Below are 27,071 nucleotides of genomic sequence, written 5' to 3'. Positions count from 1 at the left end.
TAATTGGGGCCTAGTGTGGTTGTGTACGTGTGATATACATACACTTTTTTGGGATCATATTTTCTATTCCGCTATTTAATCAAAAACCTTTGGGGATCAGTTAAATTGGGGGATAGTCTGTGTTGGTACGTGTGAGAGAGATCCACCTTTCCAAGTTGTTGGGGTTCATCTCATACTTCTGAAGGTTTGAGGGTGCTGCCTGTTCCATACTCCCCCTACTCCTAGCCTTTTAGGGGTACAAACAATAGTAATTGGGGCCTAGTGTGGTTGTGTACGTGTGATATACATACACTTTTTTGGGATCATATTTTCTATTCCGCTATTTAATCAAAAACCTTTGGGGATCAGTTAAATTGGGGGATAGTCTGTGTTGGTACGTGTGAGAGAGATCCACCTTTCCAAGTTGTTGGGGTTCATCTCATACTTCTGAAGGTTTGAGGGTGCTGCCTGTTCCATACTCCCCCTACTCCTAGCCTTTTAGGGGTACAAACAATAGTAATTGGGGCCTAGTGTGGTTGTGTACGTGTGATATACATACACTTTTTTGGGATCATATTTTCTATTCCGCTATTTAATCAAAAACCTTTGGGGATCAGTTAAATTGGGGGATAGTCTGTGTTGGTACGTGTGAGAGAGATCCACCTTTCCAAGTTGTTGGGGTTCATCTCATACTTCTGAAGGTTTGAGGGTGCTGCCTGTTCCATACTCCCCCTACTCCTAGCCTTTTAGGGGTACAAACAATAGTAATTGGGGCCTAGTGTGGTTGTGTACGTGTGATATACATACACTTTTTTGGGATCATATTTTCTATTCCGCTATTTAATCAAAAACCTTTGGGGATCAGTTAAATTGGGGGATAGTCTGTGTTGGTACGTGTGAGAGAGATCCACCTTTCCAAGTTGTTGGGGTTCATCTCATACTTCTGAAGGTTTGAGGGTGCTGCCTGTTCCATACTCCCCCCTACTCCTAGCCTTTTAGGGGTACAAACAATAGTAATTGGGGCCTAGTGTGGTTGTGTACGTGTGATATACATACACTTTTTTGGGATCATATTTTCTATTCCGCTATTTAATCAAAAACCTTTGGGGATCAGTTAAATTGGGGGATAGTCTGTGTTGGTACGTGTGAGAGAGATCCACCTTTCCAAGTTGTTGGGGTTCATCTCATACTTCTGAAGGTTTGAGGGTGCTGCCTGTTCCATACTCCCCCTACTCCTAGCCTTTTAGGGGTACAAACAATAGTAATTGGGGCCTAGTGTGGTTGTGTACGTGTGATATACATACACTTTTTTGGGATCATATTTTCTATTCCGCTATTTAATCAAAAACCTTTGGGGATCAGTTAAATTGGGGGATAGTCTGTGTTGGTACGTGTGAGAGAGATCCACCTTTCCAAGTTGTTGAGGTTCATCTCATACTTCTGAAGGTTTGAGGGTGCTGCCTGTTCCATACTCCCCCTACTCCTAGCCTTTTAGGGGTACAAACAATAGTAATTGGGGCCTAGTGTGGTTGTGTACGTGTGATATACATACACTTTTTTGGGATCATATTTTCTATTCCGCTATTTAATCAAAAACCTTTGGGGATCAGTTAAATTGGGGGATAGTCTGTGTTGGTACGTGTGAGAGAGATCCACCTTTCCAAGTTGTTGGGGTTCATCTCATACTTCTGAAGGTTTGAGGGTGCTGCCTGTTCCATACTCCCCCTACTCCTAGCCTTTTAGGGGTACAAACAATAGTAATTGGGGCCTAGTGTGGTTGTGTACGTGTGATATACATACACTTTTTTGGGATCATATTTTCTATTCCGCTATTTAATCAAAAACCTTTGGGGATCAGTTAAATTGGGGGATAGTCTGTGTTGGTACGTGTGAGAGAGATCCACCTTTCCAAGTTGTTGAGGTTCATCTCATACTTCTGAAGGTTTGAGGGTGCTGCCTGTTCCATACTCCCCCTACTCCTAGCCTTTTAGGGGTACAAACAATAGTAATTGGGGCCTAGTGTGGTTGTGTACGTGTGATATACATACACTTTTTTGGGATCATATTTTCTATTCCGCTATTTAATCAAAAACCTTTGGGGATCAGTTAAATTGGGGGATAGTCTGTGTTGGTACGTGTGAGAGAGATCCACCTTTCCAAGTTGTTGGGGTTCATCTCATACTTCTGAAGGTTTGAGGGTGCTGCCTGTTCCATACTCCCCCTACTCCTAGCCTTTTAGGGGTACAAACAATAGTAATTGGGGCCTAGTGTGGTTGTGTACGTGCGAGATACATACACTTTTTTTGATCATATTTCCTACTCCGCTATTCAATAAAAACCTTTGAGGATCAATTGAATTGCGGGATAGTCTGTGTCGGTACGTGTGAGAGAGATCCACCTTTCCAAGTTGTTGGGGTTCATCTCATACTTCTGAAGGTTTGAGGGTGCTGCCTGTTCCATACTCCCCCTACTCCTCATCTAGCCTTTTAGGGGTACAAACAATAGTAATTGGGGCCCAGTGTGGTTGTGTACGTGTGATATACATACACTTTTTTGGGATCATATTTTCTATTCCGCTATTTAATCAAAAACCTTTGGGGATCAGTTAAATTGGGGGATAGTCTGTGTTGGTACGTGTGAGAGAGATCCACCTTTCCAAGTTGTTGGGGTTCATCTCATACTTCTGAAGGTTTGAGGGTGCTGCCTGTTCCATACCCCCCCTACTCCTCATCTAGCCTTTTAGGGGTACAAACAATAGTAATTGGGGCCTAGTGTGGTTGTGTACGTGCGAGATACATACACTTTTTTTGATCATATTTCCTATTCCGCTATTCAATAAAAACCTTTGAGGATCAATTGAATTGCGGGATAGTCTGTGTCGGTACGTGTGAGAGAGATCCACCTTTCCAAGTTGTTGGGGTTCATCTCATACTTCTGAAGGTTTGAGGGTGCTGCCTGTTCCATACTCCCCCTACTCCTCATCTAGCCTTTTAGGGGTACAAACAATAGTAATTGGGGCCCAGTGTGGTTGTGTACGTGTGATATACATACACTTTTTTTGGATCATATTTTCTATTCCGCTATTTAATTTAACTGGGCCTCCATGCGAGACCTGTGTGCCTTGTTGCGCTGTTTTGAGTACTCCACCAACATGGCCAGTGGCAATGACGCCGTTCTCAGCTTAACTATCCCACTTCTATGCCTCCTTGAAAAAACAATTCGGGCGATGATGGAAGAGGATGTGGCACAGGATGAGGAGGAGGAGGAGGATGAAGAGGTAACATTTCCAAGGCTTTCAGGGCAGTCATTCGCAAGGGGCTCCGAGGGTGGGTTCCTGCACACGCAAACGCCAGGGACGCAATTGTCCAGCAGGGGCACAGTTCTGGAGGATGAGGAGGATGAGGAGGAGGAGGAGCTGGAGGAGGAGATGGAACCATGTTCACAGCAGGGTGGCACCCAGGCCAGCTCATGGCCATCACTGGTGCGTGGCTGGGGGGATACAGAGGACACGGACGATACACCTCCCACAGAGGACAGCCTTTCGTTGCCTCTGGGCAGCCTGGCACACATGAGCGATTACATGCTGCAGTGTCTCCACAACGACCGCCGAGTTGCCCACATTCTAACTTGTGCTGATTACTGGGTGGCCACGCTGCTGGATCCCCGTTACAAGGACAACGTACCGTCCTTAATTCACTCACTGGAGCGCGATCGCAAGATGCGCGAGTACAAGCGCACGCTGGTAGACGCCATGCTGCTGGCATTCCCATCTGACAGCGGGGCCACAGTGGAAGCACAAGGCAGAGGAGGAGGAGGAGGAGGTCGCCAACGCAACCAGGGCACCGCCAGCACCTCAGAAGGCAGGGTTAGCATGGCCGAAATGTGGAAAAGCTTTGTCAGCACGCCACAACAAACAGCAGCACCAGCAGCTCAGATGGAACGTCTTAGCAGGAGGCAGCATTTTACCAACATGGTGGAGCAGTATGTGTGCACACGCCTACATGTAGTGAATGACGGGTCTGCCCCCTTCAACTTCTGGGTCTCCAAATTGGGCACATGGCTTGAGCTTGCCCTTTACGCCTTGGAGGTGCTGGCGTGCCCTGCAGCCAGTGTATTATCTGAACGGGTATTTAGCACGGCTGGGGGCGTTATAACAGACAAGCGCAGCCGCCTGTCCAGAGACAATGTGGACAAGCTCACGTTCATTAAAATGAACCAGGCATGGATCCCACGGGACTTTTCCGTACCTTATGCAGAATAGCAATGGATACCGACCTTACCCACCCATTGTTCCATTTTTGCTCTTTCTCACTCTTTTGGGGTGTACCCTCATTTAAAATTTTTGAAAAGAAGCAGTGTTGGCTACCTCGTCCTCCTCCTCAGGGCCAGATTAATGTAGGGGCTATTGGAGCTGCAGCTCCAGGCCCCTACCTTTTATATAGGCCCCGGGTTGGCCATATTCACTGTTACCGCTCTTCTGTCACTTGTAAACACAGAAGTCTGGCTTCTATGCTCGCTTCCCCAGGCAGCACCCTCAGAACCTCCCCACACAGCGTGAAGGCCGGACAAGGAGGGACAGTTGGCGATGCATGGATGTGTTTATGGGCTTCAGAGACAGCATCCCATGTTGAATTAGGCATGCATGGCTGCACCCTTCCTCCTCTGGGTGCATGGCAAGGCACGGCCCTTAAGGCCCTTCAAAATCCTCAGCACCAAGCCCATGATGCTGTTAATCCGGCCCTGGTCCTCCTCCACCGCCGCTTCCACCTACACCGCCCATAGGTGTGCGCAGCCTATTGCATTAAGGTGTGCACCCCAAAGTTGAAATACACATGCATGTGTTTGCCAGCAGGGAGAGTAATGTATCGGGGCCATGTACCTGTAGGCAAGGAGAAATAGAGCAGAGCAGGTCCCAGGGAGATCTTTCCCATCTCCTCACTGGCAATGCTATGTGCCCTAGGTGATTAGGGTGTGCCCAGGCACACCCAGCACACCCTGTGCGCACGCCTATGTCACCGCTAGGCTTGTGACGGTATCAGATTTTCATGCTGCGATTAATTGATTAAGGTTTTGCCACGGTATACGGTATTATCACGGTATTCTATTATTAAATTTAAATTATTAAATTTCCACCTCACTTCAATTTCATTGCTGAATTTAGGGGCTTTGGTTCACTTATGCACATTATTATATAGTCAGTCAGTACAGACTCTGTGAACCAGGCCTAAAATAGGTCATCAAGCAGTGTCTGGCCTAACTGGTGATAACTGGTTCTGGCGCTCGGCTCCGATCCGATGGCCTGGTCATTAAGAGGGCAAATCCTTGTGGTCAAGAAGTGGTTAAACCTGAAGGAGGTGTTGTTTATAAATTACTTTACTATTGCTTTAGGCCTGGTTCACATGTATGCGGGTTGGTGGTTCACATTTGCACAGGCATAGCAGCCCATTGATTTGAATGGGCTGCTATGCCCTCATTTTCCGCAGAAAAAAGGTGCATGCAGCATTTTTTTAAAATTCAGTGGCCTTGAAATCCATCCTGCTTTTGCACCATGCGACTAACCTGCAGTTCCTGCTCTGGCAAGCTTTCTGCATTTTTTGTATACGTGGGCACGGCATTTAAAAATAAACAGTTTGCGTGTGCAGCAACGGCAGGTAAGTCGCATGGTGCAAAAGAAGGATGGATTTCATGGCCACTGCATTTTTTTAAATTCTGCATGCACCTTTTTTCAGCTGAAAACGCAGGCATAGCAGCTCAAGCCCATTCACATCAATGGGCTGCTATGCCTGTGCAAATGTGGGCCCCCAACCCGCATACATGTGAACCAGGCCTAAAGCAATAGTAAAGTCATTAATTGGTTAAACCTGCAGGAGGACCGGTGTTTTTATCTATTAATGACTTTACTATTGCTTTAGGCCTGGTTCACATGTATGCGGGTTGGGGGCCCACATTTGCACAGGCATAGCAGCCCATTGATGTGAATGGGCTTGAGCTGCTATGCCTGCGTTTTCAGCTGAAAAAAGGTGCATGCAGAATTTAAAAAAATGCAGTGGCCATGAAATCCATCCTTCTTTTGCACCATGCGACTTACCTGCCGTTGCTGCACACGCAAACTGTTTATTTTTAAATGCCGTGCCCACGTATACAAAAAATGCAGAAAGCTTGCCAGAGCAGGAACTGCAGGTTAGTCGCATGGTGCAAAAGCAGGATGGATTTCAAGGCCACTGAATTTAAAAAAAATGCTGCATGCACCTTTTTTCTGCGGAAAATGAGGGCATAGCAGCCCGTTCAAATCAATGGGCTGCTATGCCTGTGCAAATGTGGGCCGCCAACCCGCATACATGTGAACCGCCAACCCGCATACATGTGAACCACCAACCCGCATACATGTGAACCAGGCCTAAAGCAATAGTAAAGTCATTAATAGATAAAAACACCGGTCCTCCTGCAGGTTTAACCACTTCTGGATCGCAAGGATTTGCCCCTTTAAAGACCAGGCCATCGGATCAGAGCGCCAGGACCAGTCATCACCAGGTAGGCCAGACACTGCTTGATGGCTATATAATAATGTAATGTGGGCTGCTAGGCGTGTGTGTGTGTATATATATATTTATTAGAGCTGCACGATTCTGGCCAAAATGAGAATCACGATTTTTTAGCTTGGAATAAAGATCACGATTCTCTCACGATTCTCTGTGTAACAAAAAAAAAAAAAATTGGGATAACTTTACTGTTACGTTTTTTTTTTTTTTTTTATTCATTAAAGTCTAATCATTGCGTTTGAAAGACTGCTGCGCAAATACAGTGTGACATAAAATATTACAACAATCGCCATTTTATTCTGTAGGGTCTCTGCTAAAAAAATATATAAAATGTTTGGGGGTTCTAAGTACTTTTCTAGCAAAAAAAAAACTGATTTTAACTTGCAAACAGCAAGTGTCAGAAAAAGATCCAGTCTTTAAGAGGTTAAACTTCCTTTCTCCCTGGCAGAGGGAAGGAAAAGATACAATGTAATCATTTTTGTTTATAGTTAGGAGACTTAATGCTGAAAGGTGTTAGCTGAGTGAGTGAATGAGTCATCCAGCTCACTGAAATGTATCAATTCACAAGTCAGGCAGACTTGACAGAGAAACTCGGTATTTTAAAAATGCCACAATAACAATACCGTGGCTATGCAATACCGCGATATATCGAATTACCGAAAACCGGCATATGTCTAGTCACCGCCACATCCACCACCACCTCAACCTCCCTCCTACTCCATATGGGCCTCGTCCTTCAGAGATGAAGAAGAACATTGTTTTATTTTTCTGTTTTTTTTTGTTGTTTTAAGTTATTTCCCTATCCACATTTGTTTGCAGAGCACTTGCCATGCTCTTAATTACGTTTTGCTGCCATTTGCAGCACTCTAGCCCTTTCCTTTGGTGTTTTAGAGCCATTTTAGTGCCTTAAAGTTCGGGTCCCCATTGACTTCAATGGGGTTCGGTGTCCGGGAAAAGTTCGGTAAAAGTCCGGGACACGGACCCGGACTTTTTTTTAAAGTTCGGCCGAACCCGTCGAACACGGACATCTAGGTGTTCGCTCAACCCTAGTTATCAGTATTACACTATGGGCTTGCCCGGTTTTATGTTCCCTAACATATGTACATGAGTGGAGCTGCCGATCTGAGCTGACCCAGGAGTACTGCTGGCCTATTGGTTTTTTGGAGTGTTAGATTGCGGCCGATCCATTGTTTCCATTAAGGGGAGGATCGATCCAGGATTGCTCGGTATGAGAGGAGTATATAAGCCTAGTACAAGTAGTGTTAAGGTGAGAGGCCAATCTTTAAGGTGGTGGTCGTGAGTGCACTAAGAGCACCTGTTTCTTCAATCAGAATGTTTTGATTCACCTTCATCTCACGGGCATTGCATGGACTATCATTTCTCCTATTATTTATGCTGTTTCATTACCATTATTATCTTGATGCGAATACAAGCGCTGCACTATATATTTGAACATCTGTAGCATGTATAGATCTTGCTACAGCAAAAATTCAATTTCTAAAGAAAAAAATAAAAAGTCAAATCCCATTTAAAATGACTCGCGGTTACAATTGCTGGCTCCCGGATATTAAAAAAAATGTAAAAAAAATAAATGGCGTGGGGTCCCCCTTCCCCAGTCCATACAAGGCCCTTAGGATCTTGTATGGGTTTTTGTAAATTCTTTATTCAAGAAAGGCATTCATTACAATCAATAATAAAGAATTTACCTTTCCCCTTCTCCCCCCTTCCCTCTCCTCCCCTTCACTTCCCTTTCCCCGCCTCCCCTTCCTTCTTCTTCTCCCTCCCCCCTTACCCAGAGGCGTAACTAGAACCTTCAGGGCCCCGGTGCAAGAAACCATGAAGGGCCTGGCGGACCCCTGGCCGGGGCCCTTCCCTTCAAGCCTGGGACTCTTCCCACTGATCTTTGGACCCTTTACTCTCGTTGCGGGGCCCTTTATCACGGTCCGGCAGCGGGACCCTTTCACAAGTCCTGCAAAGACAGCAGAACAGAAGTGAACTGGATAGGAGGAGTGGTGGGGGCAGCATACAGAGGAATCAATCTCCTCCATTTTCCTCCTGCAGCTACAGGAGGAAAAAGGAGGACAGTGATTTCTCTACATGCTGCCCCTCCTATCCAGGTGTACAGGGGAGCCGCACAGGCCCTCTGGAGCATGGGGCCCGGTTGCAATCGCACCCCCCTGCAACCCCTGTAGTTACGCCCCTGCCCTTACCTCCTCCCCTCCTCCCCCCCTCCCTTCCTTCCTTCCGTTCTTCTCCCCTCCTCCCCCCCCTTCACCCTTCCACCCACTATAAATACTTCCCTCTTTCCCCTATTCCTGCTACTCTCCCCCTTCCACTACCCTCCCTCCCATAGTTCCCCTCTCCTCTCCCCCCCCCCTTGTCCCCCTCCTCCTTTTCCGTTCTCCTTCTTGAAGACCATTGTCATGCCAACTGACTGGCTCCATACTTGCAGTACCTCGGTTTATTGAATGTACCACCTTGTATAATAACGCAACTTGATGTCCATGTCCATGTGACACTGCACTTTTCTTATGCTGTATGTTATTATGTTTTGTATTACCTTAATACTTAATAAAAAACTTTAATGGAAAAAACAAAAAAAATAATAAAGAATTTACAAAAACCCATACAAGATTCTAAGGGCCTGGTATGGACTGGGGGAGGGGGACCCCACGCCATTTATTTTTTTACATTTTTTCATATCCGGGAGCCGGCAATTGTAACCGCGAGTCGTTTTAAATGATATTTTCAATAATAAAACAACATCTCGAGATAAACAGAACAACATCTGAGTACATGAAATGAATAGGCTATATGAGCTAATCTGGTCGGTAAAACAGGTAATCTACAGAGAGGAATAACAGCTAACCCGTAAACCTGTCACACAAGAGCTGTCTCTGGTTCACACTTTGTAATTGAGTGTAGAGATTGGAAGTACAGCGGTGTGTCCCGGAGGCGGTCCCCGTCTCCACCGGCATCTGTCTTGCGGCCGGTACACGGGAACGAAGAAGCTCGCTCCAAGGAACGAGCGACCATGGCTTCACCATGAGGTCATCTTGACTGCAAGCATGCCCATGAGTCTGGTATGGGTTTTAAGGGGAGCCCCATGCCAAAATGAAAACAAAAAACAGAGTGGGGTCCACCAAAATCCATACAAGACCCTTATCAGGCCCGCAGCCTAGCCAGGAAAGGGGAGGGAACGAGTGAGCGCCCCCCTCCTTAACCATACCAGGCCACATGCCCTCAACATGGGGACATGGTCCTCTTCCCGACAACCCTGGGCTACGGTTGTCAGGGTCTGCGGGTGGGGGGCTTACACAATTCCTGGAAGCTGAAAACATCCCAGTTCTTGCATGGCCAGCATACTCAGCGGACATGTCACCCATTGAGCATGTTTGGGATGCTCTGGATCTGCGATACGACAGCGTGTTCCAGGTCCTGCCAATATCCAGCAACTTCACACAGCCATTGAAGAGGAGAGGACCAACATTCCACAGGAACCAATCACCAACCTGATCAACTCTGTGGCAAGGAAATGTGTTGCACTGCGTGAGGCAAATGGTGGTCACACCAGATACTGACTGGTTTTCGGACCCCTCCCCCCCCAATACATTAAAACTGCACATTTTAGAGTGGCCTTTTAGTCTCCATTCACACTGGTATGACTTGTTAGGTGACTTGGTCAGCCTGACAAGTCACGCACCGTCGCGTCCCATAGTGTAGTACAGGACCAGTTCTAATAGGAGTGACACAAGTCGCTCCGACTTAGAAAAAGGGTTCTGTACTACTTCGGGGCGACCTGGAGCGACTTGCATAGACATTCATTTTATGAAGTCCGTGCAAGTCGTGCCAAAGTCGCGGTTCACGCGACTTCACAGGTCACCCCCTAAGTCGGAGCGACGTAGTGTGAACCAATGCTTATTGTGGCCAGCCTAAGGCACACCTGTGCAATAATCATGCTGTCCAATCAGCATCTTGATATGCCACACCTGTGAGGTGGATGGATTATCTCAGCAAAGGAGAATTGATCACTAACACAGATTTACACAGATTTGTGAACAATATTTGAGAGAAATCGGCCTTTTGTGTACATAGAAAAAGTCTGAGATCTTTGAGTTCAGCTCATGAAACATGGGGGCAAAAACAAAAGTGTTGTGTTTATAATTTTGTTCAGTGTTTAACCCATAGTTTGTAGACAATATAACTTTCACACAAAACCAATTATATACACTTATTGGGATTTCCATTTACAATTTTTTTAAATTCTTTTTTATTAAAATTTAGAAAAGACATAACAATAATACAAAACAATCAAAAACACAGGTAGTACTCCTGAAATAAGCATAATAAAAAGCAATAAAAGACCCAAAGGATTTCATATACACCACAATATATACAGTATATAATTATCAACATATAATAAACAATTATAGAAAAAAAAGAATACATTTTGACCTAAATTTATGAAGAAATTTTATTTTATTGGATATATTTTGCAACAGAAATGAGAAAATATGGTTTCTTTTTTGTTTTTCAAAATGCTTGGTCTTTTTTTTATTTATATAATATAACAAATAAAAAAACCTAGTCGGGATCAAATACCACCAAAAAAAGTGATAAAAATGTAATTTGGGTACAGTGTTGCATGACTGCGCAGTTGTCAGTTAAAGTAGCGCAGTGCTGAACAGCAAAAAAAATGCCCTGGTCATTAAAGTGGGGGGGGGGGGGGGGGGGGGAGACACCTTCCAGAGCTGAAGTGGTCAAACGTAAGCTTTAACATAATAAAATAAGTGTGATTTTTATTTGTTTGTTGGGGTGGTGGTGTTATTGATTGCTCTGTGTTTGTCCACATTAGGTGCGGAGACATCTCAACAGGAGGAGAGCCCTGGAGGAATTTCTTCTATAACTTCAACAGGATCCAGATCTGTATGTATCAGACTTCACCCTTTTCATTTATAATGAGTTCCCACATAAGGGCACATTTTACATGCGTTAGGTGCAGAGTCTTTGGAAAATGTCAATGGGCCGCCCAGCATGCACCTTTTTAACCAAGTGGCCTGTACAGGCACAATCACATACCTGAACATCCTTGGTGTCTTCCGGGTTCATGCACCCCCTGCCCGACTCCTGCTGTGATTGGACACAGCGGAATTTTGCTAGCAGCTTTCAGTCATGACTGACACCTGCTGTGTCCAATCACTGCCCAGAGCTCTGTGTTGACAGTCAACAAACAATACAATTCAATGGAGGTTTCTGGAGAACCCGAAAGCACTACATTTAAATTCCATTGGCGGCAAAAGAGACCTACAGGTGGAGCCACATGTCGAACCCCCTGAATGAAGAGTGCATGGCTAGGGGTCACTGAAAGAAGATTGACCTGGCCCTTGATGGTACTCAGGGCCAACTTCTGATTATTGCCCCGTTGAAGAAAGGTTAAGATCCGAGCCACAGAAAAGGATCGAGGATGAGTGTCAATAGACTTACAACAAGGAAGGTACGCTTTCCACGTACGATGGTATCTCTTGCTGGAAGACGACTTCCTCGCCTTCACCATAGTAGGGATCACTGATCCAGACCTCTATCCCTCAGTACCTGGCTTTCAATAGCAAAGCTATTAAAAACCAGTGACTGTAAAGCAGGATGGTAGATAAGTTCTTGGGACAACTGGTCTTCTCTGAGAGGAAGCCCCCAAGGGACGTTTACGGGCACCAGGATGATTGGAAGATTCTCGCTTTTGATTTCTCAAAGGAGCTGCAGAAGAAGCCTGAACGAAGGATAGTACTGGCCTTACCATGGCCCTTACAGGCATAATCACGTACCCGTACATCCTCGGTGTCTTCCGGGTTCGTGCCTGCCCCCCCCCCCTCCTTGCCCGACCCCTGCTGTGATTGGACACAGCTGGATTTTGTTAGCAGCTTTCAGTCATGGCTGACACCTGCTGGGTCCAATCACAGCCCAGAGCTCTGTGTTGCCAATTAACAAACAATACAATACAATTGAGGTTTCTGGAGAACCGAAAGCACTAAATTTAAATTCCATTGGCGGCAAAAGAGACCTACAGGTGGAGCCACATGTCGAACCCCCTGAATGAAGAGTGCATGGCTAGGGGTCACTGAAAGAAGATTGCCATGGAAAACACCTGGCCCTAGATGGTACTCAGTGCCAACTTCTGATCAATGCCCTGTTGAAGAAAGGTTAAGATCCGAGCCACAGAAAAGGATCGAGGATGAACGTCAATCGACTCACATCAAGAAATGTATGCTTTCCACGTACAATGGTATCTCTTGCTGGAAGATGACTTCCTCGCCTTCACCATAGTAGGGATCACTGATCCATACAAACCTCTATCCCTCAGTACCTGGCTTTCAATAGCTAAGCTATTAAAAACCAGCGACTGTAAAGCAGGATGGTAGATCAGCCCTTGGGACAACTGGTCTTCTCTGAGAGGAAGCCCCCAAGGGACGTTTATGGCCACCAGGATTAATGGAAGATCCTCACTCTTGATTCCTCAAAGGAACTGCAGAAGAATCCTGAGCCGAGGATGGTACTGGCCTTACCGTGGACGCCTGTGGAGACTGCCAGAGGAACTGGTGATCACGCTACAAACCTCAGTATCCTCCCCCCTCTTTTTTCCCAATTCCTTTTCCCTACCTTTTTCTTCTCCTCTCTCTACTCTACATCTTCCCCTGTCTTTACTTTCCGATAAAAAGGAAAGGGTAAAAATTTAGATTCCAAATTTAGTATGACCTATGGACAAAACAAAGAACAAAATTCCGTCTAAGCAGAACTTTTAAGGGCAGTGAATGAAATAGGTATAATCCAAAGAGTATATATAACAGAGTAAAGAAAAAGAAGAAAATCTCAAAAAAATACAAAATGTATTTACATAAAGTACATAAGACCATTCTTGAACCTAGAGACAGTCTCCGGGATTATTAAAACAATATCCTGCAGTTAAACAATTGCATACAAAACACCTAACAGTAGGGAAGAGCAATGTTCTGAGACATAGGTAGCTGAGACCCAACGCGTTTCTAAAACAGCGAGGTCAATTTCTTCCTCAGTGGTCTATACAAGCATAGCTATGTATACATGTCTTCACAAGATGTTTGGAATAATGAAAAACCGCATATAGTAAAAACCCAAGAAGGAATAATTCATGCAAGGCTGAGGTCAATCAGTTCCAGAGTGGGTCGCAATCTAGGATTCAACCACCCAGTGTCCACAAGGGGCAGAAGTGAGAGACCTCCAACAGTATATAAGATGTTATATCTCCCACAGATAGAAGAATAGGGGGGATAGGTAGAACAATTCAGAGGGGTCCAGAGGGTTGAACCAGCAATTTCTGCTCTTCCATGTAGGACCTGATGGGGAGCAACGCATAGAGAGTGACCACACTCTTCCAAGGAGAGATGAACAAAACAAATGTTCTTCTGACAGAAATGCATGTTTACATGGCCATGTTGATTTTATGCATTTATAGTGCCTTTTGGCTGTCATTGCTATGTTCTTGATTATTCACTTTGTAGCAGGATTTCCAGGCATTGGACCTGATGTGGGTCTGCCATGGTTACTGGTAACACCTTAAGCCCATTTAAGCTCAATACCCAAGTGTGAGATTGGAGACAATGACCATTCTGGCATCTTTGGTTTGTTTTGTTTATTTGATAATGGGGATGGGAGAAGGGAATGAGTGGGACACTCCTCTGGCTCAACTAGGTACAACTGGGACACTTTGTAGAAAAATGCCTTTTAGCGCTGTCTTGACGCCGGCTGGATGTCAACCAACGCTTGCTGGTGCTTGAAAAACACTGACTTACGGTACTGTACTTGAACATGACTTCTGACACTCTGGTCAGCTCAAAAGTCCTCGACTGCACTGAGGTTTGACTCCTGAAGCTTGAGTTAGCTCAAAAGTCCTGGATACAGCTCCCTCCAGTCCTTCCTGACTGAGGTAGCATTCTGTAACTGCTTGTGCTGCTGCAACTCTCAACGCTGTACACTGCACATGCATGCTGTACACTTTAACACTTCAGGGCCCAACCGCTGACGCCCCCTTTGCACTTCAGGGTCCTCTCACTAGGCACTCTCTCTACACTTCAGGGTCCTCTCACTAGGCACCCCCTCTATACTTCTGGATCCTCTCACAGGCACCCTCTCTACACTTCAGGGTCCTCTCACTAGGCACCCCCTTTACACTTTAGGGTCCTCTCACTAGGCACCCCCTATACACTTCAGGGTCTTCTTACTAGGCACCCCCTCTACACTTCAGGGTCCTCTCACTAGGCGCCCCCTTTACAATTCAGGGTCCTCTCACTAGGCACCCCCTCTACACTTCAGGGTCCTCTCACTAGGCACCCCCTCTACACTTCAGGGTCCTCTCACTAGGCACCCCCTCTACACTTCAGGGTCCTCTCACTAGGCACCCCCTTTACACTTCAGGGTCAACAATGGAACCCCCTTTACACTGGCTCCTGCACCGGCTAGCTAGCTCCCTTATCCCTGTGAGCTTCACTGGAGTGGTCCCCTCTCACTAGGCAGACACCCAGGGGCAGTTTGCAGTACTCACGAACTGGGAATACTTTCCTGAAACTGGACCCCTCTCAGCTCTGCTGGTCCTCGGCACACCGGATCCCCTCCGCAGCACAGTCCAGCCCTCCGTCCCCCCAGGCAAGCCGCCTGGGACACCCGATCCTTCTGACAGGAGGAGAAACAGCCGTACTCTCCCTTCTGGGACTCTGTTTACTACCAAAGACGCTGCGTCATGTGCTCCCCTCAAACTTATACCCACTCCCAGAATGCTGTGCGGCAGAATCTGCCTTTCTGGGGTAGATACAGGCCTGAATGTGCCATTGGCTGCGTTTCCTCCACTGCCCAATGAGAACCTTCTCATGGAGCACAGTGGGGAGACTCCCCAGTCTTAACAGCCACACCTGGGAGACATGACAGCCCAGCTGAAAATCATGGCCCTGCTGATAAGCAGACAAGGCCCACTATACTTTTCCTAGCACCTACCTTGTAGGGTGTTACCACTTTATTTTCCCATTTTGTATGTACCTTGTAAGCTACATTGAACTTTAAACAAAAGTTTTAATGGTAAAAAAAAATATATAAAAAGAAGGTAAAGCGTCTCTTTACCCCCACGCTCCTATGCAAAGGCGAATGGATACGTAGGTCGCACACACATATGCAAACGGTTTTCGAACCACACATGTGAGGTATCGCCACGAACGTAATAGCGAGAGAAATAATTCTAGCAACAGACCTCCTGTGTAATTCCTAACTGGTAACCTGTAAAGGCTTTTAGAACATTGCATGTGGAGATTTTTAGGCACCGTAGTTTGGCGCCGTTCTACAGGCCCATACAATTTTAAAGCGTGACATGTTTGATATCTCTTTACTCATCACATTGTCTTTTATATTTTACCAAACAATTGTGTATTGTATTTGTTTTTGCACATTAAGATGTATTTTTTTCCAAAAAACATATTTTTTTTTCTTTCATCAAGCCAGGTGATACTGACCACAATGACACAATAAACAATGGTAAAGGGGAACGTAGGAGGCCTCCTGCAGATGTTTCTTCATCAGGCAAATCAAGTAAGCCAAGCCAATCACCACTTCCTCCATACCAGATCAGCATCTTCTCGAGGTGCGCTGAAAGTCATTACACCTGGCTTGCTGACAGCCTGAAGGCAGATGACCGCATGAGATCGCTTGTCATCAAAACAGTCTCCATAACTAATAATTGCAAAACGTTCACATCAGGACTGCTAACATGCCAGTTCGGCATTCTGTATCACACGGAAAATCATGGAAGACTCAACATTACCAACGTCACAAATTCCCTGTATGACAGTGAGCTCCGGGACATGTCAAATCACCTTGGTGAGTGATCATTATCTTAGCAATCTGAATCCCCCAAGTTTATCCAACCTTAAAGACCTACCAATCATTATGGTAGAGCTAAAGTATACAGTATGCAGTGTACATATATATATATATATATATATATATATATATATATATATATATATACAGTGCCTTGCAAAAGTATTCGGCCCCCTTGAACTTTGCGACCTTTCGCCACATTTCAGGCTTCAAACATAAAGATATAAAACTGTAATTTTTTCTGAAGAATCAACAACAAGTGGGACACAATCATGAAATGGAACGAAATTTATTGGATATTTCAAACTTTTTTAACAAATAAAAAAAACTGAAAAATTGGGCGTGCAAAATTATTCTTCCCCCTTAAGTTAATACTTTGTAGCGCCACCTTTTGCTGCGATTACAGCTGTAAGTCGCTTGGGGTATGTCTCTATCAGTTTTGCACATTGAGAGACTGAAATTTTTGCCCATTCCTCCTTGCAAAACAGCTCGAGCTCAGTGAGGTTGGATGGAGAGTGTTTGTGAACAGCGGTTTTCAGTTCTTTCCACAGATTCTCGATTGGATTCAGGTCTGGGCTTTGACTTGGCCATTCTAACACCTGGATATGTTTATTTGTGAACCATTCCATTGTAGATTTTGCTTTATGTTTTGAATCATTGTCTTGTTGGAAGACAAATCTCCGTCCCAGTCTCAGGTCTTTTGCAGACTCCATCAGGTTTTCTTCCAGAATGGTCCTGTATTTGGCTCCATCCATCTTCCCATCAATTTTAACCATCTTCCCTGTCCCTGCTGAAGAAAAGTAGGCCCAAACCATGATGCTGCCACCACCATGTGTGACAGTGGGGATGGTGTGTTCAGGGTGATGAGCTGTGTTGCTTTTACGTCAAACATAACGTTTTGCATTGTTGCCAAAAAGTTTGATTTTGGTTTCATCTGAGCAGAGCCCCTTCTTCCACATGTTTGGTGTCTCCCAGGTGGCTTGTGGCAAACTTTAAACGACACTTTTTATGGATATCTTTAAGAAATGGCTTTCTGCTTGCCACTCTTCCATAAAGGGCAGATTTGTGCAGTATACGACTGATTGTTGTCCTATGGACAGAGTCTCCCACCTCAGCTGTAGATCTCTGCAGTTCATCCAGAGTGATCATGGGCCTCTTGGCTGCATCTCTGATCAGTCTTCTCCTTGTATGAGCTGAAAGTTTAGAGGGACGGCCAGGTCTTCGTAGATTTGCAGTGGTCTGATGCTCCTTCCATTTCAATATTATCGCTTGCACAGAGCTCCTTGGGATGTTTAAAGCTTGGGAAATCTTTTTGTATCCAAATCCGGCTTTAAACTTCTCCACAACAGTATCTCGGACCTGCCTGGTGTGTTCCTTGTTCTTCATGATGCTCTCTGCGCTTTAAATGGACCTCTGAGACTATCACAGTGCAGGTGCATTTATACGGAGACTTGATTACACACAGGTGGATTCTATTTATCATCATTAGTCATTTAGGTCAACATTGGCTCATTCAGAGATCCTCACTGAACTTCTGGAGAGAGTTTGCTGCACTGAAACTAAAGGGGCTGAATAATTTTGCACGCCCAATTTTTCAGTTTTTTATTTGTTAACAAAGTTTGAAATATCCAATATATTTCATTCCACTTCATGATTGTGTCCCACTTGTTGTTGATTCTTCTCAAAAAATTACAGTTTTATATCTTTTTGTTTGAAGCCTGAAATGTGGCAAAAGGTTGAAAAGTTCAAGGGGGCCGAATACTTTCGCAAAGCACTGTATATATATATACAATATCTCACAAAAGTGAGCACAACCCTGACATTTCTGTAAATATTTTATTCTATCTTTTCATGTGACAACACTGAAGAAATGACACTTTGCTACAATGTAAAGTAGTGAGTGTACAGCTTGTATAACAGTGTAAATTTACTGTCCCCTCAAAATAACTCAACACACAGCCATTAATGTCTTAACCACTGGCAACAAAAGTGAGTACACCCCTAAGTGAAAACATGACATGAAAAGATATACCGTAATAAAATATTTACAAAAATGTGAGGGGTGTACTCACTTTTGTGAGATACTGTATATCCTTTGACTTCGGGTGGTTATACTGAGATGGCATCACTCTGGTACTGTTTTTAGAGGAGGCAATCAACTCTCTTGTAAAAGCAATCCTAGCGGCTAACTAGCCTCTAGATTGCTTTTGCAAGCAGCTGGAGGGGACGTCCCGCCCCTTCTACTGCCTTCCGTGGCTTTCTCTGGCTCTCCCGTCCCACTGGAAGACCCGAGCGAACAGCTGGTGCGTCCGCCAACTGATCATAGAGCCAAAAAATACCCAGGTCGGCTTTGATTGGCTTTGGGCTATGGTAACCCGGAAGCATTCATCTGACAGTGTGAGTGAACAGTGTCCCATCTTTGATATCAGAGGGATAAATGATGCCCCATTGTTGGTGTCAGTGGCAGTAATAGTGCCCCAAGGGCCAGATAAAGGCAAGCAAGGGACCCATCAAGCCCTCAAGCTGCAGTTTGGGGACAACTGGTGTACAGGATGAAGAACACCTTGAGTCTCTATGGCATGTGGTGTTCTGACCCCCGAAATAGGTAGGACGTTTTGTGTTTTCCTGCTGTGAACTAATTTTATCATTAAAAGATTTTGGAATCTTGGATGTTTATTTGGCACTCTCTTTTAGAATGTATATACAGGGATTCTCAACTCTGGGTTAGCCTCTCCCCAATGGGAGACCATGTTTTGTGGAGAGCTGCCAAACCAGAGTTATTGTGACCAGTAGTAATTTGATGGACCCATCGATAATTTGTACCGGATGCCTTGTTTTTTCCTTTCTTTAGTCTACCATTAATGTCATCCCAGGACCAGAACTCTCCAGGGTCCCAGATCAGGTCTTCCATTTTTTTTTGCTTTAAATTGAGCTACACGCCAATAACGTTTTCTTTTTTTACTTTTTCTAAGTATAATTAACCCAGTTTTTTCTCTGTTCCAGGAAAAGAAAATGTGATTGTGGTAGCTGATGACTTGAAGAGCAGCGGGCCTGAAGATAAGGAGGGGCTACTGAGACACCAGCCCAGTATTAGTGAATATACCAAGGATTTGTTCTTATTCACAGAAAAGGAGAAAGACACAAGAAATTTGGAGACAATAAAAGAAATTATACGGAGACGTAAGTTTTCACATAGAATTGTTCATGCTGTGTATAACCAGATACAGCGTCCTCCATCCTACTGCCAAAATACCAAATATCTGCTCTATGATTTTAGAAAAAAAACAGAAACGACATAGAAAGTTCATTGAAATTGATTTTCTTTTCAAAATTTACAATAGAAATTTTGACAAAATTAGCCCCAATTTGTCATTCCGACCACGTAGGTGAAATCCACTTTGGAAAAAACAAAAGCAACGTTCCCATGTTGACACCAATGCTTTTTGCTGAATTGAAGTATTGACCAAATTTCCACCAAAACATCATCGAAAATTGTCAATTTTGTTAAATTCCTCCAGAAACCTTTTTACTCAGCACAAGAACTACTAAAGCCCCGTACACACGCGTCGTAAATCGGCAGGGAATTTTCAGCCAACGTCCGATCTGCCGATTTTCGGCTTGTTAATATGATGCTTCCGCAACCAACTCCGACTTTTCGGCCAAAAAAAACCTGGTGTGCAGACTATAAAATTTTTGTTGGCCATCAACATAACGACCGATTTTCGTGCAGTCAGTACAGATTTCGACAGGGAAAAATCTGATGAGCAAGACTGGGCATGCTCAGAGAAGAAAAAACACAAAGAAAACAAACCAACACATGACATCACTTCTGAAGTAGATTTTTGTTGGGTGAGAAAATTTGTGTGCAGTCTAGGCACATTCCAACCAACAAAACACAACTTGGACAAAAGTCGGACGATCGGTCGGCCGATAATCGTTGCGTGTGTACGGGGCATTACTGAGATATACTGCTAGACCAAAGGCATTGAGGCAGCCCCTGCAGTAAGTGCTTTTGGATATTTCTGATTCAGGTTTATATTATCAAGGAACATTGGCAGCAGAACATTGGCAATTAGGTGATACCTGATGTATGGTAGCGGTTTAGGGAAAGACCTTTTTCCTGGTGTTGAATGATAATGATCCTTGTGCAGAAAGTGAGGTTTGCACTGAATTTACTTTGTAGGATGAGGTTGGAAAACCTTGACAAGAGCCCTGACCTAAGACTGACAGAACCCCTTTTGGATGAATTGCAGCAAGCAGTGGGAACTCACTTTCAGTGCTTAACCACTTCAATACCGGGCACTTTCACCCCCTTCCTGCCCAGGCCAATTTTCAGCTTTTAGCGCTGCTGCATTTTGAATGACAATTGCGCGGTCATGCAACACTGTACCTACACCAAATTTATGTCAGTTTTTCCCCACAAATAGAACTTTATTTTATAAATAGATACGTTTTTCCTACACTGATAAGCACTGATGAGGCCGCACTGACGGGCACTGATGGTGTGGCACTGATGAGGGGGCACTGATATGCAGCACTGATGGGCACTGATATGTGGTACTGATAGGTAGCACTGATATGCAGCATTAGCGGCACTGATGGGCACTGATAGGCAGCACTGATGGGCACTGATAGGTGGCACTGATGGGCACTGATAGGCAGCACTGATAGGTGGCACTGATGGGCACTGAAAGGGCACTGGTGGACAGCACTGATAAATTGCAATGATGGGCACTGGTGGGCGGCACTGATACATGGCAATCATTGGCAGCTCTGATCAGGGCCGTTGCTAGACTATTTTGCACCCTGGGCAAGACCAGCTACGTGCGCACACCCCCCCCCCCCTCCAAAATAAAAAATAAGTGTACACATTGCCACCATTCTTGTACATAATGCCCCCTTCTAACACTACACTCTGCTACAACCCCTTCCTGCACACACTGCCCCTCTTTAACCTCCCACACCCCTTTATATAAAAAGTGCCCCCCCCCCTCTCTAGAGGTGACATCCACCGAGGATGAGGAGGTGACAGGAGAGGAATGTCTCACTAGCCATGGCTGCGCCCTAGGCGGCCGCCTAGTTTTCCTAGTGGTAGCACCGGCCCTGGCTCTGATGTGGAGGGCACAGAAAGGGTCCCTGAGCCCTGATTGCCATCCCTGGTGGCCATGGGTGGGCATCCCTGGTGGTCATGGGTGGGCATCCCTGGTGGCCATGGGTGGGCAATCCCTGGTGGCTCTAGCGGCACCCCCCCCCCAAGGGTCTGCACTGGTAATCAATGCTCTGATTACCAGCACAGACTCCCCTCCTCCTGTCAGGAGAGCTGCCGATTGGCTCTCCTCTACTTGTGCCTGTCAGGCATGAACTGAGGAAAGCCGATCAATGGCACTTCCTATTTACTATGTGACCAGCTGTGATTGGATACGTCATTAGGCTCTTTACCGGGATCGGAGATGCGGTGAGTCAGAGTGACACACCGCAGGACTGATCCCCGCTCTGCGCGCCCCCACACGGTCTAACCTGCTGGACATCACATAACGGCCAGTCAGAATAGTGCAACCACTTTGCCACCGTCATTTTGCTATATGGCGGGCGGCAAGTGGTTAAAGTGGACCTTCACCCTAATATAAGAGTCACATTTCCCTTCCCCATAGTTGGATTTTATTTTATTTTTTTTTTTTATATTTAAGATTCTTTATTTGTGTTGCAAAGTAGCACTTCTGCATTTCTCAACTGGACGAGAATGAGGTTTGTGTGACTGAGTAAAACTGAGAACTCATTGCTACTTCAAAGTGTTATCATCCCCAACATATGACAGAAAACACAAATCCAAAAAGAGAATAAGAGACTTTAAAATATATCTTCTCAATGGCATACACATGTAACTTGGCAGAAAATACATTTTGATAAAAACACTTTTATTACATAAAACATTTAGGAACAATGTCAAAGAAACACACTTATTCAATTAAAGTTACAAATTTATTATACACAGATCAGCTCTATCAGTCTGCGTGTTTCACGGGACTTCTGCTTCCTCAGGACATTAGATATAGCTGTTCTTGTATCGATAAGGTAAAAGGGTGATAATCCATTTAAAAAAAAAGATAACAAACATTGACACATAATATGAATAAAGCTGTCTGGTTTATATCCCATGGGGAAAAAAAAAAACAAAAAACACAACCATACCTACAGCCCACATACTGTATATAAGAACCCAGAAAAAAGACGTGTTTTGTGGGACTTCTGCTTCATCAGAACATCAGGTATAGCTGTTCTTGTACAGAAAAGACTGAAACATAGTCTAAAAAAGAAAACAGACATTGGCACATAAAATGAATAAGAGGCAAGGGGGAAAAAACACAACCATACCTTCAACCGACATATATAAGAACCCACCTATCATAGGTAGAGCTACATAAAGAACAAGAAGACATGTCCCAAACCAATGGGCGTAGCACTTGAGCTTTCACTACTGAGCTCAATTACTAAGCCTATTGGAACATGTCTTCTTGTTCTCTTTGTAGCTCTACCTATGATAGGTGGGTTCTTATATATGTCGGTTGAAGGTATGGTTGTGTTTTTTCCCCCTTGCCTCTTATTCATTTTATGTGCCAATGTATGTTATCTTTTTTAGACTATGTTTCAGTCTTTTCTGTAAAAGAACAGCTATACCTGATGTTCTGATGAAGCAGAAGTCCCACAAAACACGTCTTTTCTGTACAAGAACAGCTATATCTGATGTCCTGATGAAGCAGAAGTCCCACAATACACGTCTTTTCTGTACAAGAACAGCTATACCTGATGTCCTGATGAAGCAGAAGTCCCACAAAACATGTAGACTGATAGAGCTGATCTGTCTATATTACATTTGTAGCTTTAAATGTATGAGTATGTAAGCAGGTGCAGTATACTTTCTCCACTGCAAGTGGTGCTCTACCGCCGCAGCACTGTTGCTGGAGAGAAAGTGAAGAGGAACAGGGTTCCTCTATGGTTTCCTGGGTCACTGAAAAGATATCTTATTGGATGCTGCTGCTCCATGGGGCTCTGGCAGCCATCTTGCATTAGGCAGAGCCCATTTAAGGCTCTTGCTCCCAGTTTTGACATTTTTCTGTAGATCTTTCCGATTGGGCACGAGATGGCCATGCCACATCCTGCCCTCTTTACATTCAGTCCAGCTGAGCATTGCTCCATTCACACCATAAGTGTATCTGGTTGGTCGGCCCTCCAGCAGGGCTTTGTTTTGAACTGTTACTGCATTATTTTAATACAATTTCTCTATTGCACCTGACTGTGTGACTTATTGCCACAGCATCACACTACACCCCGCCTATGAGTGTTTCTTGTGACATTGCTTATATGCAATAAAAGTGTTTTTATCAAAATTTGATGTTTTTCATCAAGTAATGTGTACACCACTAGCAAGGTATATTTAAAGTCCCAATGGTCTCTTTTTGGATTTTTTGTTTACTAACGTTTGTATTTCCCTGCCCACTTTCTGAATTCTGCATATGTGCAGATGCGCCGAAGCACTTGGGGTCTCAAGTGAGACATGATACATATCTGTGCATGCACAGGTTCCATGATCATCAGCACAGGTGTAGGCAGGGCCGGCCCTACCATGGGTCCCACTGGGTTCATTGGACCCAGGCAGAACTTGAAGAGGGGCAGGAAATTGACTCCCAAGATTTTTTTTTCAGCAGTTTTGTGTGTCATCAGTTTGCGGCATGTTACGGGAGGCATTTCCCCATCTCATACTGCCGCCTTTAGTGCAAACTGATGAGTATAAGGAGGCAGAGCGTCTACTCCGGGGAACGTTCCTCATGTGATCGTGGTGTGCGCAATGATGTCAGACATCAGCGCTTTCCATCTCAAGCAGGGCAGGCTGGATCTTCTAGGGCGGTGGGTGCAGGAGACACAGGAGTGACAGGAGGACTGAGGACAGACAGTGGGTATTTGGTGGACCGGTTCGGTGGTGAGTTATGGAAGAAGATAACAGTTTATATAATATTTTCTACATGTTACATTTATATAAAATAATAAATGGGGTACCTTTTGTTGGGCGTGTTTTTTTTTTTTTTTTTTTTTGAGGGGGGGGCTGCATTTCATCTTTGGACCCAGGCAGCACCATGACTTGGGCCAGCCTTGGGTGTGGGTTTCCCCTTGCCTGTGCAAAGATGGCTATTATGGATGTCCTTAGTCTTTGTTCATGGTGGAAAATCTCCTACAAATCCAGAGATGTGCCTAGGGCTTAGTCAGGACCCCAAGGATGGGCAGAGCCCTTTTGGAAAACTGTGTGCATGCACCATAATGGAGGGGGAGCGGAGCCACGAAAGAGGGGACTAAAGTTCCTCTTTTATATCACCAGAACTCTTGCAGCCTAATGGAAGCAAAGTTGCCAACAACATTCCAGCATTGAGTAGTAAGGCTTCCTAGAAGAATAGAAGCTATTATAGAAGCAAAGTGAGAACCACTCCTTAGTGATACCCAGAATGAAGTATTAGATAAGCAAGGGGGTTAAGGGTTGGTGAGTATGTTCTGCTGGAGATGGGGAAATAAATAAAGTCTGTTGATTTTCCTTGAATGGGAAAAACATGGGGCCACTTTAAGACCCCGTTCACACTGGGGCGACCTGTCAGGCGACCTGGTCGCCTGACAAGTCGCTGTAGGTCGCCTGCCATAGAGAAGCTGTGGACCCGTTCTAATAGGAGCGACACAAGTCGCTCCGACTTAGAAAAAGGGTCTGGAGCTTCTTTGGGGAGACCTGGAGCGACCTGCATTGACTTCAGTGTTATGAAGTCCGTGCCGGCCGCTCCGAGGTCATGGTGCGAGATGCGCGCCGCAACCTGTGAGGTCGCCCCGGCAAGTCGGATCGCCCCAGTGTAAACGGGGTCTAATAAATCCGGCTCCTGCCCATCAACTTACACAGTACCTGACCAGTGGTGAGTTATGGAAGAAGATAACAGTATACATAATATTTTCTAAATTTTATATTTATATAAAATAATAAATAGGGGGCCTTTTGTTTTGCATGATTTTTTTTTTTTTTTTGGGGGGGGGGGTGGGGGTTAGCATTTCATCTTTGGACCCAGGCAGCACCATGACTTGGGCCAGCCTTGGGTGTGGGTTTCCCCTTGCCTGTGCCAAGACGGCTATTATGGATGACCTTAGTCTTTGTTCATGGTGGGAAATCTCCTACAAATCCACAGCAAGCCTGATTTCAACTGACTATTTGAAATAAAAAACTAATTTCGAGTAATGATTTCATGACTTTTAAAGAGAATTAGAGGACAGACAGACATTTCATTTTCCATATTTCTTCTTTCTTTTTATTCAGGTCAACCCAAATACAATGGCCAAGAAACAGAATATCAAGCAGCACCTTCCAGAGAAAGGGACTCAATTAAAAATACTAGATCTTCTTCAGAGGTTCAGAAGAAAAGAATAACACCAGATCAAGGATCTACCCTGGGCACTTTGCCTTCCTATTCAGGATCTGTTGTCCATCAGACTACGTCTCAGAAAAGCAATATTGTAGAACCACAAATCAAGAGAACCAAGACATTATCCGGTGAGCAAACCAATTCCATGGATGTAAAATGTGATCAACCAGAAGCTCCCTCTCCTGCCTCGCTCAGTGCCCCCACCAAGACATCGAATGATTTGCACCAGGAAATCGGAGAACTAAGAAAAACCATGCTCTCCCAAGAAAAAACAATCAAAGAACTAGAGAACTCAGTCAAGTCATTGACTTTAGACAAACATAGGGCAGTGGAACAGATGAAGAAAATAATCAAGAGGCAAGAAAGAAATATCCATAGGTATGGGGAGGAGATAATGGAGAGAAAGAATAGAGAGACCAAAGGAAAAGAAATATATGTATTACCCCGGAAGGGAGAGGAAGGGGCACATGGCCATGAGACTCTACTTCAGAGACAGGAGAGATTTCCAGAGAAAGGAAATTCATCAGAAGAAGATCTTCAGAAAACAGAAGGTTCAAGTGTTCTCCAGAATGAGGATATGAATGAACTATTAACAAAAATTCAGGAAATTATAAATGAGAAGGATCGCAAATTACAGAGGCAGAGCGAGGGGATATAGAGATGCTATTTGGTTCCTAGTAAAAAACAAATGCCATGAATAGTGAAGAGTACAGTAGATGTGATGGGTTATCACTATCCAGACTCTGAACTCCAGCCAAAATAAATGTCCAAATGGGAGCCGTTTTATCTGCCAAAGTATATGTATATATGTCAATTCAGTCCTGGTATTTACAAAAGTCCCTTCACACAGTCTGTCCCTGCATGACAGAGGAGGAGACCTTATTTTTTTCTGCTGCAATTAAATGGTAATTTTACTTTTGTTGAGAAAAAAAAAAAGTCCCTTTCTGAAGAAATAACTGTTTGTTTATGCAGACATTCTGAAAGTATGAACCTGGTTCATTGTAATCATCTGGTGCACTCTCAGTGTTCTGATGGGAAAAGCTGCAGGATCCCTTTAAAATATTTAAAGGGTTACTAAAGGCTCAATTATTTTTTCTTTTAACCCCGGAAGATTTTACCCCCTTCCTGACCAAGCCCTATTTTGTGATTCGGCACTGCGTGACTTTAACGGACAATGGCGCAGTCGTGCGACGCTGTACCTAAACAAATTTGACGTCCT

At 44.7% G+C, this 27,071-nt stretch overlaps 2 protein-coding genes across 2 annotated transcripts in view; both read left to right on the top strand.

Annotated features, from left to right (window-relative positions):
- The window catches only part of LOC309557612 (uncharacterized protein), a gene marked incomplete at both ends in the record, with an annotated part of 90,130 nt that extends 78,653 nt beyond the window's left edge, over positions 1 to 11,477 (top strand). The window contains one exon of the mRNA XM_082260403.1: positions 11,374 to 11,477. Within this exon, the coding sequence (XP_082116529.1) occupies positions 11,374 to 11,477 (104 nt within the window). The remainder of the gene's footprint in view (positions 1 to 11,373) is intronic.
- Positions 11,478 to 16,109: 4,632 nt separating this feature from the next.
- LOC309557611 (uncharacterized protein) lies at positions 16,110 to 26,510 on the top strand (the record flags this gene model as incomplete). The annotated part of the gene is made up of 3 exons (XM_082260402.1): positions 16,110 to 16,406; positions 19,413 to 19,589; positions 25,747 to 26,510. Exons 1-3 carry the CDS (start codon positions 16,226 to 16,228, stop codon positions 26,508 to 26,510), a joined length of 1,122 nt encoding a protein of 373 aa, XP_082116528.1. The 5' UTR covers positions 16,110 to 16,225.
- Between the last annotated feature and the right edge of the window lie 561 nt (positions 26,511 to 27,071).

This window comes from Pelophylax lessonae (genome assembly GCF_965119305.1).
Source record: "Pelophylax lessonae genome assembly, chromosome: 6".
Lineage (NCBI taxonomy): Eukaryota > Metazoa > Chordata > Amphibia > Anura > Ranidae > Pelophylax > Pelophylax lessonae.
The sequence above is the reverse complement of the archived record's forward strand: the minus strand, read 5'-3'. Positions and strand labels throughout refer to the sequence as shown.